Source organism: Protopterus annectens, chromosome 6.part0, assembly GCF_019279795.1.
Source record: "Protopterus annectens isolate FY-2018-M chromosome 6.part0, PAN1.0, whole genome shotgun sequence".
In the NCBI taxonomy this organism is placed as follows: Eukaryota; Metazoa; Chordata; order Ceratodontiformes; family Protopteridae; genus Protopterus; species Protopterus annectens.
The window spans coordinates 143034381-143052559 of NC_056737.1; the positions used below are offsets into that span (position 1 = coordinate 143034381).

Genomic DNA, 18179 nt, shown 5'->3' on the forward strand with positions numbered 1-18179 from the left:
AAAACAGTTGGCTTAACCTAGTGCTAGGTGTTACAATTTGCCACCACGAAGCATGTATTATCTACAGTCAGTATCTCTCTTCTCTCTCCCCTTATCCTTTCCTTATATGGCCCTACTTGCTTTCTAAATCACCGTGAGTTGTTCCCTTCCTTCTCACTACAGCTGTTACTCCCTCCCCCTGTCGCTCACTGTAGCTTCCCATTGTTCCCATATTTTTGAATGGAATTTGTTGGGTGCACTTCTTCATTTTTCCTTTTAATTTCTCATTCTTTTTCATTATGATAATTCCTTCCCCTTTTTCTGGTGTTTTATTGCCTCTCCATTTTCTGGTCATACCCTTTTTTTGCATTTAGAAGTATGAAATTCACTAACGCTTCTAAATGTTTTTGGCTGCCCCTATTCCCTCACCAGTTGAGTAAATAGTCTCCCATTTTTCTGGGCCACTCCCAATCTCCGTTATTCTAGTTACTAATTCTTCCTGATCTTTTTTGTACCTCCCTAGCTTTGGACAAAACTAAAATATATGGTCCCAGTATCCTCCCTGGTTTTCCTCAAATCTCCAACAGCTTCCATCTACTGGGATCATTCCTTGCAGCCTTTGTAGGGTTTTAATACATTTATATAAACATTTCCACAGACAGATTTGAAATGTTCTTCATCAGGCCACCATCATGATTTCACATTCTCTCAATCATCCTTCCAGTTTTCTCACCTAGGTGCCTATCTGAACTTGACAATTGTGAACATCTGCTAGCCATTTTATCTATTATCACTGTTACGTATAGTCTGCCTGTTAGGTTCCTTCTGTCCACTTGTGTTCTGCCTTCTACTGTTTCTGTCAGCCCATTCTTCTCTCTGGTGTTGATGTCCAGTTTTCTGTCACATCTCACCAACAGACCTCAGAATCCCCTGTACACAGTTTCTCTAATGTTCACTTGGCGCTGTTCCCTGCAGGTTCTTCAAAGCTATTCTCTCTTCCCCTTCCCAAAAGTAAAATCCATTCTCACTGTCCCTTTGTAAGTGATAGGTCTAGCTCTTGAAATTTCTTCCTTAGCTCTTTTGGCAATATCTCATAATCCTTTTTTTTATAATCCATTTGAAACATACCCATGAGAGTCTCATATAATTAGTTCAGGCTTGAGCTGAAACCCCTTCCTGTTGCGGGTTCCCCAGATTAATATTTTTTTTATAAAATTTGTCCTTCCTACATTTCTCTAAGCAGTAATGCTGTCCATTTGGCAGAATACTGTGCATTCAGCAAATTATAAGTGAGCCTTAACTGTGCTGCTCTGAAGTACTGCCGTAAATGAGGCACTGCCAATCTTCCCTACCATCTTATGGTACCATCGTTTTTTTACCAGTAAACTCTAGGCAGTTTATCATTTCATATACATTATATTATCACTTTTCTTTAAGAGCTTCCAGTATTTTCTACTGGGATTGTACACAACTGCCTGTGCATCATAGACCATCAGAGGGATATTATTCATCTTCCCTGCTTTGATTCTTTGATGCATATCAGTTAGAACTACCCACCATTTCATCAAGAAGCTCAATTTCTTAATATAGACTTATTCCCAAGTATCTTTTGGTGATTCTTCTGAGTGTCGCTAATCCATATTCCCAGATATTTTATCTTGAAGTGGCCTTTAGAGCTGTGTGCACTCCCTGTTGTGTAATTCATTGTGATAGCTTTTGCTTTTGTACACATTAATTTTATATCCTTAAATTTTCCCAGACTTTCCCCAGAATGTGAAATGGCCTATGTTAGTCTTCCTTTGCATTAGTTAAATACACTTTAACGTAATCTGCAGAGAGTTGTAAATTCTTCCTTTCATTGTCTCATCCAATCCCTTTATCTGATTGGTAAATTTCTTTGCACCAGTGGTCCTAAGTGAATCGCGGGAGCACGATAGGGGGATACCATTGTCTTTTTCCCCTAGGCACCTAAAAATCTGGTGATGCTCTTTGTTTTACATTTATTCCAGTTTTTAAGCCCGTATCTATACCCTACAATATGTTCATCTGCTTTTTGGGAAGCCCAGTCTTGACACCTTCCATATATAACCCCAATGTACTCTGAAGGCCTTGTCTGCATCCGTTTCCAACATTATTGGATTACCTTGCTCTTCGTCTTTTCTGTGTAGTATATCTGCCTGTCCTTGGCAAATCTGCAATGGTCCCCATCTGTTATGTCTGGTAGTAATTATACTATATCCTCTCTCTCCCAACATGGCCACAAATATTTTATAGTTATGTTTTAGTATGGCTATAGGCTGGAAATATCCTGGCAGACATAGATCCCTTATGTCGTATTTATCAACAAGATACTGATTTATGCCATGACTCTCAGATCACTACATTATCCAGAATATAATTCAACAGATCTTGCCATTTAGGGATCATGTCATCCTTCAGTGCCTTTCGTAGTCCCACTGGACACCCATCCCAACCAGTGGTTTTGCCTGATAGCTTTTCCATCTGTGCTTTTAGAGCATTGCTTGGCTGTTAATGATCTCAATAACACTGCCACACTTTCCACTGATCAGCTTACTTGAAGTCCTTTCCAAAACCTCTCTAGTTCCCCTCTTGCTGTTCCACCATCTATCTATTTCTGATGCATGTTGCTGTATTAATGTGTGAAAACCTTTCATGTTTCTCTGTGTTTTTAATGTTTTTCCTGTACTCGTCCCCTATCTTCAGTGCGGCTCTTTTCTATCTTTAGTGGCAACCTCGTTAGTAAAGATTTTTTTTTGTTTAGGGCCTCCTTCCTTGTAAAATACTCAAAATGCCATCTTTTTCTGTTCCATCTCTGCTTTCTGATCCTCTCCATTCCTTTACTGAGCTTTCCAACTCATCTTTCTTTTCTCTATTCTCTAACTGTACTCTCCTCTCTTGTCCTACAAATCTTTATTTGTACTTTGCTTCCTCAACAATCTTTAATTTTCCCCATCCCCCCACCTGTCTTAATTAAGAGTGTGAATATTTAAATAAGGAGTTAAAACCAAGTCCATGGCTTTGCCCTCCAGATGGCTTGTACTTTCTTCCAGCAATGCCTTAATCTCTTCTTTTCAGAATTCAGCCACCCGTCTTAAATGTCCAGTCCCTTTCACCCTGCCCTTTAATAGGAGCTTGTAACGCTATTTCTACTGCTGAGTTATCTGAATAAATGGATTAGTGCATCAAACTTTTTTTTTTTTACTAAGCGACTGTGGCACACCTCTTGTATACACTAGGTCCAGTCTGGAATGAGCTATTTCATAGAATAAAGTGTGAAATCCATCCTTTCATGTCTGTTTTGTCCCATATCACTCATTCCACAGACTTAAATTGAAGTCTTCCTTTTGGGAAAGCCCAGGTTTTCCTCTGTCCACCACTGACATGTGTGAGTTCCACCTTGTTCCAGTCCCCAGCTACAACTCCTATGCCATATGTGAAGGCTTATCTCCCAAGTAATCTGCTTCATCTCACTCTTGTCTCTCCTAGGTGATAAGTATGTGTTGCCCAGAGTGACCCTTTTATTTCTCCAGTCAAACCTCGTGTATGTATATGCCTTGTTTGTCCACTTCTGTTTTTTCTTCCTTTTTGCAGCTGCACCTCCTCCTTAGTAATGTTAGGACTCCTGTTGTGTACCCTTGCTGTAGGCTTGTGAAGTATTTCTCTCCAACCATTTCTTATAAAAATTTCACATTCCTGCCCATGCAAATGTTTTTCCTGCATCATTGCTATGTCCAGTTCACTTCCTTGTACATAGAGGAAAGCTTGGCAGGGTGTTGGACTATCAGTAAGGCCATTTATGTTCTATAATATTTTACTTTAAAACCCAATCAGTGATTTTTTAAACACCTTTATTGAATTAACACTTGTGACATAGGCGCATTTACATTTTATATAAAAGTAATCAAACTGTATTAACAGGTTAAAATTAACAAACATTATGCTTCATATAACCTAAACAACATTACATAAGTTATTCAATTCATGCCACTTTTTTTAAAGAAATATCTTTATTAAACAATCAGTTATGCCATAAAGCAATCATACATGTATATAAATAACAAACCACACCCAACAAAATTCTAGTTTGAAGCGTTTTACATCACAAAGCATACTGACACACTCCCAGTTGCAAACCTTTATATTTCACCTTGACACACCTCCACTGATTGTCCTTTCCTTTTTTTTCCCTCCTCCGTTATATTCTATAGCACCATTTGTGCTATTACTTTGATTTACAGCAGTTTTAATTTTGAATTCCCTTGTTTGAGCCCGAGTTATCTTCTGCATTGGTGTAATAGCTTAAGTTTATACAGTTTACTCCTTCTCCACCCAATCATTTAATCTCCCTGACAGTTTCCTGTAATTTTGTCTACCTCTATTATTTTCCCCCTTTTGTAGGATCAGACTCTTCAAAGAAGCATAGACAGGAACAAATGATCACAGCTGACAGTGATCTACTTGACACTTCACTATAAAATTTCAGAAGCTGAGTAGGTCAACTATTTAACAATAGGTGTTTCAAAATGGCTAATATACACCAGAAAAAAATCTACTGTGATCTGGCCCTTTGATCTTTCACACTGGATGTCATGACCGGAGCTGTATGAATGAGGAGAAGGTATCCATAAAACCATAGCTAGCCTGGTTTGCTTGGTGTAGTCCCAGGTTTGCCCTGTCCAGCCCCAGTTAATCAAGTCGTTCACAACCCCAGCATATAGATATCGGTCTGATCTAGGAACCCCTTATAATGCTGTATATATAATAGTTCCAACAGCAGTGCACTGCACTGTCAGTGCTTTAGTATACACGGAGACCCTGGCAGTGGTATAATCATTTTACTATTTGCTACCATTTCATCCAAACTATGAAAACCATGCAAGAGTTCATACCATTTTTGGAAAAGCAAATTAGGTTTCAGAGGGTCACCATGCTTGATGTTTTGTAGTACATGCTAATTTTGTATGGAACCATTGTAGAAGCCTGTACCCACATGGCTAGCCTTGATTGCTGAATGTTGTAAAGAGCTTACTTTTGCTTGTTGTCCTAATCACTCCTAACACATTCCCAGCAGGTATAATCATATCATCATGCCCAATGGGTTAGATACTTTTGAGACTGTTAGTGAAAAGCAGTCCCATATCACTCTAAGCATGAGTAAGCATCAGTGGTTTCTGTTTTTATGTGTGGAGTGTTTATCTGCATTTTCCCATACTTTGTTTGCACCTCAGTTGATAAAAAAAATTGGGGAGAACCCAGAGAATGTGTGGGCATAGCATTTGTGATGCTTCATTACGCTAGTTAGGATGATACAAAAAAATCTCTTCCAAGTCCTTCAGCTTGCTACTACTTTAGGTGTAATACTATTGACCAACATTTTTGAACTTTAATCCCAAGTTTCTACACAGCCAGAGGCAACAAACAAATGCATTTCTGTTTATCCTCATCACAACTGAGTAATTTTAGTCCGCAAATACTGTATTCTCAGCTACTTTCAAAACCGTTCACTTATAAATTTTTGAGCGAATAGGTTTGGCTATTCACCACCACAGACTAAAAACTTGAGAACCAAAACTAAGAAAATCAAAAAAATAAAAAAATCAAAAAAATAACGGCACCAACTGCAGTCAGGTTAAACGTTCATAAAAACTGCTTTACTACGTAAGCGCTTTCATGCAGATACTCTCCGCACTTCTTCAGACAAACAAATACACAATTGTTACAGCTTATATAGTCACATTCATAATTAAATCATTAAACAATTAGCTACAATTGATTCAATTGAATTTACATTTTACAATTTAAAGCAATTAACCACTGAAATAAACTCAAACGATTCAATATAATGTTAAAACATTCTTATGTAGTTAATAATGAGATTATGTACAGAAACCAACACCATGCTAAGAATAGAAAATACATACAAATACTTATTCATATAGCATAATTCCTAGATCATATGTACTTTGAGTAAAATACTTTCAAACTTGAATACGTATTTACAAATGTGATAATAATAAGAAATTATTAACTTGAAGTTTCCTGATGTTCTAAAGTATAAAAACAGGTACAATTTTTCTTTATACTAACTCCTTCAGAGTTACTATCTTAAAATGGCCTTGAGTTTTAACAAACATTTAATCGAACAAAACTCATTAAGACCTGGGTACACTTGGGCATTGGTTTTTAATTGCCACAAAAGCTCTTGTTCTTCTAATAGCAAATTCCAAGGACCCCCTCTCTTATCTTTTTTAATATGCTGGACTACCATAAATAAAAATTTGTGTTCTGTGCACATTATACTATGTCTTGCCAAAGCGTTTAAGGTATTGTTTTTTGTGATAGCATATAAATGTTCATATATGCGTTGACGCAAAGGGCGCTCCGTCTTTCCAAAATAAAACGCGTTGCAAGATTGACATAGTGCTACATAGACCACTCCTTCAGTTTGGCAGTTATATTTGCCATTAATGTAATATTTTACTCCTTTGATGTTAAAGGTATGTCCAGTTTTAATATGTCTACAATAGTGGCAAAAGCCACATTTAAACATCCCTTTTATGGTTAAGTGCTGTTGTAAAGGTCGTTCTAACAGTGTTTTTAAACACGGTGTTCTTTTAAACACCATTCTTGGCTTAAGGCCACAGCTTTCACTACATAGTGTGTCCTGTGCAATTAATTCCCAGTTTATATTTAAAACATTTCTAAATTCAGAAATGTGTTGGTTGAACTGGGTAACCATGCATGTGTTATAATTGTCCACCTCATAATTACTAGCTGCTATGATGGATTGCTCCAGAGTAGATTGACTCCCCATGTCATGAACTGGTATAACAATGTTCTGATGTATTAAAAGAGGTGAAAGTAAACCATTATGACGTTTTAATTTAATTTCCTTAGTCAGATCATTAATTAGTTTACTTGGATAACCTCTATTCAGGAACATCTGTTTAAGCAAATCACATTCTTTATTAAAGAGGTGGTCATTAGAACACATTCTTGTGGCCCTCACCAATTGACCTTTCACAATGCCTTTTTTCTGTGTATACGGGTGGTTGCTAGTGAAATGTAGTAATGAATTACTATATAATTTTTTCCTGTATATACTAGTAACGAAACATTTTTTATCAAAGTCTTTACTAATTGAAATATCCAAAAAATTAATTAAATCCTTTTCCAAGACAAAAGAAAATTCTAAGAATGAAGTGAAGGAATTCATATTATGCATAAGTATATTTATTTTTTCTTCATGACCTTTTACTATCATGAAGATGTCGTCCTGGTATCGCGTATACCATACGACAATATCTTTGAAGGTGATATCGTTGAACAAAAATGTTCTTTCCCAGAACGCCATAACAGAGTTGGCGAATGTGCCGCCGCAAGAGGAGCCCATCGCCACGCCTGTTTTTTGTAAATAGATGGTATCTTTAAACAAAAAATAGTTATTGTTTAATACTATTTCTAATAGTGCTATTATTAAATCAATTTCAGACCCGTCTATACATTTAAGTAAGAGCAAGTCCCTAACCCATTCAATACCTATGTCTTGTGGAATGACCGTATAAAGATTAGTAACATCAGCTGTGATGAACACATAATCATCCTGAAAAGGAATTGCATTAAGGTTTTTCAAAACATGCCATGAATCGATACAAATCTGTGATTCGTTTGCTAAGATGTTTTTTAATTTATTATCGACCCATTTGGCACAGGCATAGGTGATAGATTGCCTGCCGTCTATAATGGGTCTAAAAGATGGGTTAGCCAAACCTTTATGAAGTTTGGGAACACCAAACATGATAGATAAACGGGGGGCTGCCATGTCAAGATAATGATATAACTCAGTAGTAAGACTTCCATCAATAAACATATCGTTTAAAGTATTTTTGATTTTATGCAGAGCTTGATTAAGTTCATTTCTAGATATAACTTCGTAGTCTTCACTAGCTAAAATTGCTTGCATATGTCTATTATAATCTATGTCATACATTAAGACTGCTCCCCCTCCCTTGTCGGGTTTCATAACCCTTATCTGATGACTTTTCACTGTTTGTATCAAGTGTTTATAGTACATGTTATTCTCTTGTATATTTTTACATTTGTTGAACAGTCCCCTAAAATGCATTTCAGAAACTTTTTCAAATGCTGCAATGTGCGTATTGAGTGGAGGATTATAAGTGCTAGGAACCCTTTCATCATTCAAAATGCCAGCATTCCCTCTAAACATGGTGTTTAAGTTTAATTTACGAGTATATAGCTTCAAATCACATAGAATACGTGGTAAATTAAGATTACTAGGCAAGGCAAAATTAAAACCTTTTGCTAACAATTCAATAAGTTCCTGTTCAGGTACAAAAGTAGTATAATTATAAACCTTAAAATCCCTGCCAATGTTGTAAATAATTATAGGCATACCATGGGAAAAGTTCGTCATTTCTTGCGACGATTGTAGAATTTCTTGTTCTGGGATTTCTTGTTGTTTTTGAACGAGTTCGGGTTCCGGTAGTTCCGTTGTTGTTGAAAACCCGAAGGCGGGTTAGGCATATTTCTGTCGCCATCATTCCGACTTCGTTGTTGTTGTTTCTCATTAATTCTTTCACTTCTTCTTGGACCCGAATTGACCTCTCCATTCTGAAGTTGTGAGTCCATTAGAAGTGGAGGGAACTCCTCTAAATCAATGTCAGAGCTCTGGTCGTTGTTACTGTTGAAATTGTGGTGTGTATTTGAACGGGAAGTTGCCTGGGATTGTACCATTGCATTGTACAAGAGAGGGGGGTCGGGATATGCCATATTTTTGTTGTAGGCTAATTTATCTCTGTTTAATTTACGTTTTTTGGTTTCATTGATCTTGTTCAACAAGGAATTAATAGTAATGAATATGCGCCCAAAATCATATTCATAACTAGGAAACTCGTTATCGTCTTTAATTTCCTTTTCCAAAATCTCTAATTGAGTTTTTAAATCAATCATTTGGTTATTGTATGCCCCAATAAGTAATTCTAAAAAGCTAAGACCTTGCTGGTTAAAAAATTGTATTAACTGTTTGTGGAAAATGGAATCTTTAATGACTCCTGAAGGATATTTCCACTGTCTTAGTCCTTTCGGCACAATGTTCTGATTGATACATTCCCGAAAATAAATTGTTTCTGCTTGCAGTTTTTTATATTTTAAGAGAATTGAGTCAAATTCCTTTAACCTCAAAACAATGTTGTTACCATTGTTAAGGTTATTTTGATCAACATTATCAGTGGGAATGTCGTTGTTGCCGAAAATGTTATCTGGAGCTTTAATGAATTCCATAAGCGAAGGATCTTTGTGGACAGGCAAATTAGTTCTTGTGTTTACCAAAATATTAGCTCCGTTTAAAGTAGGCTCATTCCTTTGAGGTTGTCCATTAGGAATGTTATCATTGGAGTTGCTAGATGTATTTAATTGCTCAAAAGTGTTAGTATCTGGTACAGACCTCAAAACGAGTGGGGTCTGTAAAAAACTAACCCCTGTTCTCGGCCGAACTGCCGGTGTTGTCTCAGGAAACCGAGTGTTGAATTGTGACGCCAAGTCGTCCACACGCTGAGTGAGGCGTTGAATTAGAGCTGTTAGGTTGCCATCCATTCTACTATCTTCATTGTGAGGCGAACCAGCTTCGGTGTTGGTTAAGAACGTACTTAGTGACTGCGATGGTTGGGTTCCGCTATTATTAGCCATAAACTAAAAACTTGAGAACCAAAACTAAGAAAATCAAAAAAATAACGGCACCAACTGCAGTCAGGTTAAACGTTCATAAAAACTGCTTTACTACGTAAGCGCTTTCATGCAGATACTCTCCGCACTTCTTCAGACAAACAAATACACAATTGTTACAGCTTATATAGTCACATTCATAATTAAATCATTAAACAATTAGCTACAATTGATTCAATTGAATTTACATTTTACAATTTAAAGCAATTAACTACTGAAATAAACTCAAACGATTCAATATAATGTTAAAACATTCTTATGTAGTTAATAATGAGATTATGTACAGAAACCAACACCATGCTAAGAATAGAAAATACATACAAATACTTATTCATATAGCATAATTCCTAGATCATATGTACTTTGAGTAAAATACTTTCAAACTTGAATACGTATTTACAAATGTGATAATAATAAGAAATTATTAACTTGAAGTTTCCTGATGTTCTAAAGTATAAAAACAGGTACAATTTTTCTTTATACTAACTCCTTCAGAGTTACTATCTTAAAATGGCCTTGAGTTTTAACAAACATTTAATCGAACAAAACTCATTAAGACCTGGGTACACTTGGGCATTGGTTTTTAATTGCCACAAAAGCTCTTGTTCTTCTAATAGCAAATTCCAAGGACCCCCTCTCTTATCTTTTTTAATATGCTGGACTACCATAAATAAAAATTTGTGTTCTGTGCACATTATACTATGTCTTGCCAAAGCGTTTAAAGTGTTATTTTTTGTGATAGCATATAAATGTTCATATATGCGTTAAAGGCTCCGTCTTTCCAAAATAAAACGCGTTGCAAGATTGACATAGTGCTACATAGACCACTCCTTCAGTTTGGCAGTTATATTTGCCATTAATGTAATATTCACCACCACAGGCCATGGGTGTCTGACTACAGGTTACTTTTCCTATATGTGCTCTGCTGAACAGCACCTACTCAACAGGAAGGAGGCCAGTCTGTTTCTTGATTTGTCCCCTCATAAAGTTTACAAGTTTCTACAAAAATTCTTTGCTACTTGGAGTTTCAGTTGCCCTATTTTTCTACTAGTTATAGAAGTGTAGGAGAGAGAAATGATAGCTTTCAAAGCGAAAAAAATGAAATACTTACCACTGATGCACAGTCCATGTCCAGAACCATCTTTTGATAGATGAATGACTTTAAAAAATTAGTCACTTCACTCTGTCATAGTTTTGTGCGAGTGTGACAGTGAAGTGTAGTACAGGCTTTTAAAGCTGCAAAAATGCTTCTTACACTGTTACATTCTTGTTATTAATGCTCCAGTATGACTTTGGAGTTTAGTGGCACTGAATGAGAAAAAAGGTACTTAGCTAGGTTGTCTCTCTCTCTCATATTTGGAGTTTGATTGCGCTGCTTCATGTACTGCATAAGTCTGACTGGGCCTCCATTCATTACTAGCTTTTACTACATGTTTGAGATATGTGTTGTGACGGTCATCTTGAGAGTGAAGCAAAGCTTGAGTGATTTAAATCTTGAAATCCATATCAAGAACGTGTAACATGCATGGTTATGATAGTCTCTGATCATAACCACATTGTGTGTTTGAGACGTATTAAAAAATTCACCTCAGTAAGTTTGGGAGGTGAATCTTGGAATCCATGTCGAGCACACAAATAACATGTTATCAGTGAGACCTGATCATAACTTTTTTTTTGTTAAACTATCACGTATGACAAAGGCAATCATAGACTTCTATAAATTAAAACAAATCTTTTGCCCCCAGGTATGCAGACTTATTCATGGCGTATGTGGAAGAACAGGTAATATATGACACTAGTCATAATATTTATATTAATGAAATGGACATATGGAGAAGATATCTTGATGACGGTTGGTGTGGAGAGCAGTTACAGAATTCCTTATGGAATTTTTGGAATATCTTAATTGCAATATATGGGGTATTGAATTTAAGTTGACTTATTCTAGATCTGATATAACGTTTTTGGATGTCTTGGTTAAGAGAACTGATTTGGACACTCTAGAGAGTGAAATATTTAGGAAATTTCAACAATTCAATACCCTATTGCATGCTACAAGCTTCCACCCCCAACATGTCATCAAGAATATCCCAAAGTCACAATTTCTTCATGTCAAAAGGATTTGCTCCAGTTCTTCCACATACGACCATTATAAAAGTGATCTTATATCCAGGTTTAAGAACAGGGGCTATCAAGGGGGTGACATCACTAGGGCTAACCGATTTGCGAATCAGCAAGATAGATCTGAGTTATTGTCATATAGGGTTTGAGATTCAAATAAATCACAAACACTCAGACTAGTTACATCTTATGGGAGAAATACTAACAGTTTCATGAACATCATTCGTAAACATTGGTATTTATTAAGATCAGATGATGTTCTGAATAGCTATATAGGGGATCGGTGTCTTTATTCATTTCGGAAAGGGCGGTCTTTGGGATCCTTATTCAGTCACTATAGGAGAGTGTATGAAAAGGGTTCACGTTTAACCATACAAACCAGTTTCTTTGGCCAATTAATATTGGGTTGTTATCCATGTGGCCATTGCACCCACTGTCCTAGGGTGCTAAAATCCCAGAGCTTCACTTCACACAATTGTCCACAGGTATATAATGTCCCATTTTTTGCTAATTGTAATACTACCTGGGTTATTTATTTGGCCCAGTGTAATTGTCAAGCATTTTATGTTGGACAAACGTCCCGTCCTTTTAAGGTAAGGATTGGGGAACACCTGAGTTATATCAAGAACAAAAAGGGTTATAGCTCTTTGTACAAATATATTTCTAAACATTCGACGGGAATGTTTAGTTTTATGGTCATTGACCATATTAGGTTTCAGAACAAGCAATCCCATGTATTACATGAAATTTTGACCAATAAAGAAAAAATGTGGATCATTAAATTGGGGGCTCTCTTTTCCCCGGGGCTGAATGATCAATTATGAAACATCCCTATTTAAATTATGTATACACATCTATATTTTATTTTTGAGGTATTTGTAATATGTGTATTGTCATTTTTGTATTATTCTTTTGTACACTAGAGGGCGGTCCAAACCTACAAGCTGAAAATGAGATAGCATGTCATGCACTAAAAATCTTTTTGCATCAAGTTTGGTTGCTGAAGAAGGCTTTGGCTAAAACCGGTACAACCATGTTGGTGTACTGTGATACTTTTTGTTTTTTTGTTATGTAATAAATTTTGTATATGCCACAGGAGTCGGATGCTGGCTTTATTCTTTTGGTTTGAACACAGTGTATGGCCGTGCACATGCCGTTCATGCAGGGGTTACTTGAATGCATAAATGAAAACAAACCATATTGACAATTTTGTTGCGAACATACATTACTCATCTATCCAGTCATTGTCAGTCAAACATTACATTCAAATCATGCCTTTTAAACCTCATTCCTTCTTTGCATGTATTATTCCCATAACTCCCATTCTTTTGTATGTAATTTGCTCCTATGCTTTTCTAAAGATCCCAATTCCAGTTGTTTTATCTCTGCTACTATGTTCACTACTTCTAGTACAGTTGGTTTAGACTTTGATTTCCATTTTCTAGTAATTGCTTTTTTGACAGCCGCCATAATTAGACTCAGCAAGACTTTACTATGTCTAGGCAATTCCAGTTCTCTCTCATAGCTCAAAAAAAAAATAATTCCCTTAGTTACACCAGTTTGCTCACCCAGTATCTCTGACAGAGCAGTCTGCAGGGAATCTTTCAAGTCTGCCAACTCATTAAGCTCCGAGAAAATATGTTCCAAATTACCTCTTTCTCCACCCATCACACCTCTAACATTTGCTGTCAACCTGACAAAAAATTCTTTGGAGTTTACTTTGGGTATAAAAATACATAAAGTACATATTTCCAAACAAAGATCCTAAATCTGCTAGACTTTGTTGCATATTTGGGAGACATATATTTACCCCTCCCCCATTTTTTTCTTTATGAATTGCTTATCCAGTGTGTCCTCAGTCCTTTTTAACCTCCTGTGATTGGTTCTTAGAGTTATGCAGTATTTTATATTCTCTACTAATTTTTCCTTTTTTAAAAGCTTCTGTTCTAGATTCTTCTAAAAACTCTACCAGTGCTGGTCTTTCACTTAGGATCCCCCTGTTTATTTATCTTTGGTTATACTTTGATATCAATCCTCGATAGCCATGGCAATATCTAGACTGCAGTCCAGGTAAATTCTTGGCCTCTTCCCATTCTCTTATTTTTTCTCTCCAATTATTTGCTTCAAATACCTTTTTTCTTTAGCCAGATTTATCCAGTAAATTTCAGCTTCTTCTTGCCTATTGTCTGTATCCCAAATTAGTTATCCCAGTCGGCTGAATCTGCTTTCCCCGTTCCTGTGTTTAGTTTTTGGAATACTTTCTGATACTTTATGAATATAATCTGTATGCTTATTGGTCTCCTTAAGGATCTGCATCCAAAATCCCAGTCTCTCCTTGTTTCTTCAGATTCCCCCCTGTTTCGTCATCATTCCTTTCCACTTTTAATTATAGGTTTCTGCTTGTGCTATGTGTAGGAGCCTTAACTGTGTAGCTCTGTAATATCCCTTCAGATCTGGTAATCCCAAACTGCCTTATTATATTGGAAAAATCTGCTTCTCCTGCTTCCCCTCCTATATAAAATCCTTCAGCTCTTTATTAATTAATATCGCCAAATTCTCTGTTAAAAATAAGCCTGACCTGTATATAAAACTAATGGGACTAAAAACATTTTAACTGCTTGTATCTTGCTATCCATATAACAGAGCTTTCAATTTCTCAGTTTTTGTATCATCTTTTAGTCTCTTCCCACATATCCTTAGCTGTGACACCAGAATCCTTTTTAATCCATACTCAAGTATTTCATACTTCGCTTTATCATATGTATGGATCTTGCTGAGACAATTTTTGTGTAGGTACATAATTTACAGCTGTTGCCTCTGTTTTAGCTTTATTAATTTTGTATCCAGAAAAGATATGAAATTGCCTCGAAGTGTTCCACAACACTGAAATGTCCTTTTCTAATTTTATCTGGTACAAAATAATATCAGCTGCAAACAAAGCCAACTTTTCTTGTCTACCATACCAATTATATCTTTGAATTTCTGGGTCCCTTATGTTCTTTGCTAGTGGTTCTAAGTGTAATGCAAATAAAGAGGAAACAGGACACCCCTGCCTGGTTCCTCTGCTCAAACAGAAATGATCAGTGAAGAACCCACCCACTTTAATTTTCACTTTCGATCTGTGATATATCCTCCTAATCACGACCTGATCATAACTGTTAGTTGTGCATGGAATCGTTATCCATGTACTGCCAGTCACAAAATTAAAAAAAAGTGATGTGCTTTACTGCCTTAGAAAGCCAGTAAAGCACTTTGGGAGTACTTTGCATAGCCGGCAAGTAAGGAAAAAGTATGTGTCCGTTTTTAAATACTGCTGTAATTTAAATAAGTTACTTGTGGACTAATGTCTGTAAACATTGTAGAGACAGGAGGAATGATATGTTCAGTGACTGAAGGAACATCCCTTCCCTTATACAAGACTGTCTGAATGCTTACAGGGTGTCTAACCATTATTGTGTACTTCTGAAAGAGCTGTTATAGTCAGGCCTTGTGCTGTAGTAGTGTGTAACAGGGTTCGTTCTTTTTCTGATTTTTGGAGCATAACCTCAGTGCTCCATGTGCTACAAATAAGCTACAATCTAAGAGACCCCATCATAATTATTAGTACATAGACCTTCAGCTGCCCCAGTGTTCTACTAAAAGAAAAGTGTAGGAGCACAAATTGTTTTACATTATTGAGAACTTTAAAACATTTAGTGCTGCCAGCCAAACTGACTCAAGTCAGGAGCCATATTCCTCCCTGATGAATGAATAGCTTTAAAGTCTGTCAGTCAGTTCACTGTGCTATACTTTGTGTAATGCAGCAAAGTGTATTACAGCATTTGAAGCTGTTCAATATTTTGGGTGGTGCTCTCTTCTGGCTGCTAACACTGTAGCTTGAAGACTGGAATACTTACAAAACTTTAAGCACATTCTTTACTTGAGAAAGGTGCATAACCTATGTTTTTTTTTTTCTTCCTGTGAGTTTGCATTGAAATAATGATGCTCCATGTGCTTAAGAAAGGTTTATGATCAAGTCTGTTTTGTGTTGGAGACATCTTTGTCGAGAAAAATAAGAGTTATGATTGGAGATACCCTATCATAATTTTGGTGCATTACTTGTACATTTAGCTGCATCAAAGTGAAGTGTTGAACAGATATAAAGCGCTGTCACAAAGGCAGAGTCCGGAAGCAAAATGTCCTCCTGATCAGCAAATGACTTTAAAAGCTGTTAGTCCCTTCTGTTTGCCACATTTTTGAGTTACAGTGAGGTTGTGCTATATTTTTATATCTGTAAAAATGCTTCAAATGCTGTCCACTGGCTGCTGTAAATGTTGTGGCTTGAGACAATAGTTTAAGAGCCGAAAGGTGTTTAGCAGAATGTTTTATGCCAAACAGTTAATTAACGTAGTTGTCTTCTTGAATTCTGTGATTAATCCCAGTATTCCATACACTGTGTATCTTCTACAACTTCATCCTTAGTTGAAGAAAGAAAACACAAACTGATTTTAGCTTAGGAATTCTGTAACTTCATTTTATACAATTTAGTCAGTTTTCTTGGGGTATCAGATGGCAGGGTGGCATTAATGTTATGAGAACTTGTATGGCTGTATTTTGTGCTGTAGATACAAAATCAAATGTTAAATCAGTCAGACTTTCTCTGCATGATAGAAGTTTGCAGTCTTTGTACAAGTTCTGAAACATTTGAGGGATGCTTTGATTAATTTCTATTATTTTTTTCTTCAGAAAACCTTATGAGGCCTCTTCTGAACTATGGTATTGCTTGGTAAGTACATTTACTGTATTTTGCAAAAATATTTTATTCAATTCACAGTATGTTGTAGATATGTTAATTATTTGCATTTTCTTTTAGCATGTCAATGGGTTTTTTGGTGGAAGAGACAGCACCTGTTGTTTGGCGGGGATTAATGGTCATGTCAGCCATAGAAAAGCTGTTAAGACAGGTAAGATGTTGGTAAACTAGTCATATACTTACTGTTAATTTCAAAATTATAATAGAGAGTAGTCCAATTTCTGAATAGAAGTTGGTGAGTTCACACCAAAATCTGCATAGAATAAAGAAGCCCTGCAAAACACTTTTTTTTGCACTAATATTGAAGTTGTCATATTACTGATTACTACTGAAGTTTACCGGATTAAATTGTTCTAGTGTAGTGTGTTCTTTAAGTAGGACTAATTAAGGTGGTTGTTCCCCTTCACCTCAGTCTACCAGACTCAGAATTGTCTGTTTAGGAGGCCTGTTGATACAAGATTGTGCTATAATACAATTAAAAAATCCTGCATTTTCATACATACTTCAATGGCATTTGTGAGATATTCCCTGGATGGCTCTCAGGAAACATGTTATCATTCCCAGTTCCTGAGGACTTGGCTGAAAAGCTAAACATTTATTGCCTGTGGCAGCTTCAAATTTACAGGGCCTTGCCAAAGCTGATGTTATGTAGCTGATAATGGGACTGATGCAGCAGTTCAAAACAAGCCATTTGTTACTGGTCCCTTCCATAATTTTATCAGTATATTCTCCACTGCTGTTTTTTCATTCACATGCATCACCTAAGCCACTGAGCCAGAAGACTTAAGTGATGAATTTTGTTGAGTTGTCACCAATAGAAGAGAGTGAACTGACAAGAAAAGCTTGAAGAGACTGCTGCAGTGTGTAGGGACTGTCGCCAAAACAATTCCGTACAGAGCACTCCAAAGTTCCACAGAGTACAAGAGTTAAAACTCTTTAATGATGCATATGGCAATAATCTTGATTCATGAATGTGGATAGAAGTTATCCTATGAATGATTGTGTAGATTTTATTGGATTTTTAGCAAAAAAAAAATCTCAGATGTAATTTCTTCTCTCTTGCTAGGAATAGAAATGCAAAGAATGAAGCTTGATAAAATCCAGGTCTGGCTTTCTTTAGTTGTTTACATACATCACTGTCCAGGTGTCCTATATTTTGTTAGTTTATTGAACATGTTTGTTACCATCTTCTGCAAGCCATGATCATATATATATGCTGGAAAGCGCAATTATTGCTAAATAAGATGATGACTTTTACTAAGGTTTCCAGCTCCCCTGTTTCAAACTTGGTGCCTTCTAACCATTATAGGAAAACTTCAGCCATTAGTTCCAGAAGTGACGTCACAGTGGTAGCGAGACTTAAAGAAAGTCATGTTTCTAACTTTTTTATTGATGATGTGACTAATCATTTTGGAAAAGTATCGCAGTTTGTCCAATGAAGTTGATAAAACGGATAGTATTACATCAAAGTGTAAGTCACGTATTTTCCAGTTGGAAAAGAAGTTGTTTAAGATGCAGTCGCTAG

General features: G+C 36.3%; 1 protein-coding gene across 2 annotated transcripts in view; it reads left to right on the plus strand.

Moving 5' to 3' along the window:
* NUBPL (nucleotide binding protein like) overlaps positions 1 to 18179 on the plus strand; it is an 864344-nt gene that overhangs the window by 211565 nt on the left and 634600 nt on the right. For both annotated transcript variants that reach the window (XM_044073881.1, XM_044073880.1), the window contains exons 5-6: positions 16588 to 16627; positions 16715 to 16805. In XM_044073881.1, the coding sequence (XP_043929816.1) occupies positions 16588 to 16627; positions 16715 to 16805 (131 nt within the window). The remainder of the gene's footprint in view (positions 1 to 16587; positions 16628 to 16714; positions 16806 to 18179) is intronic.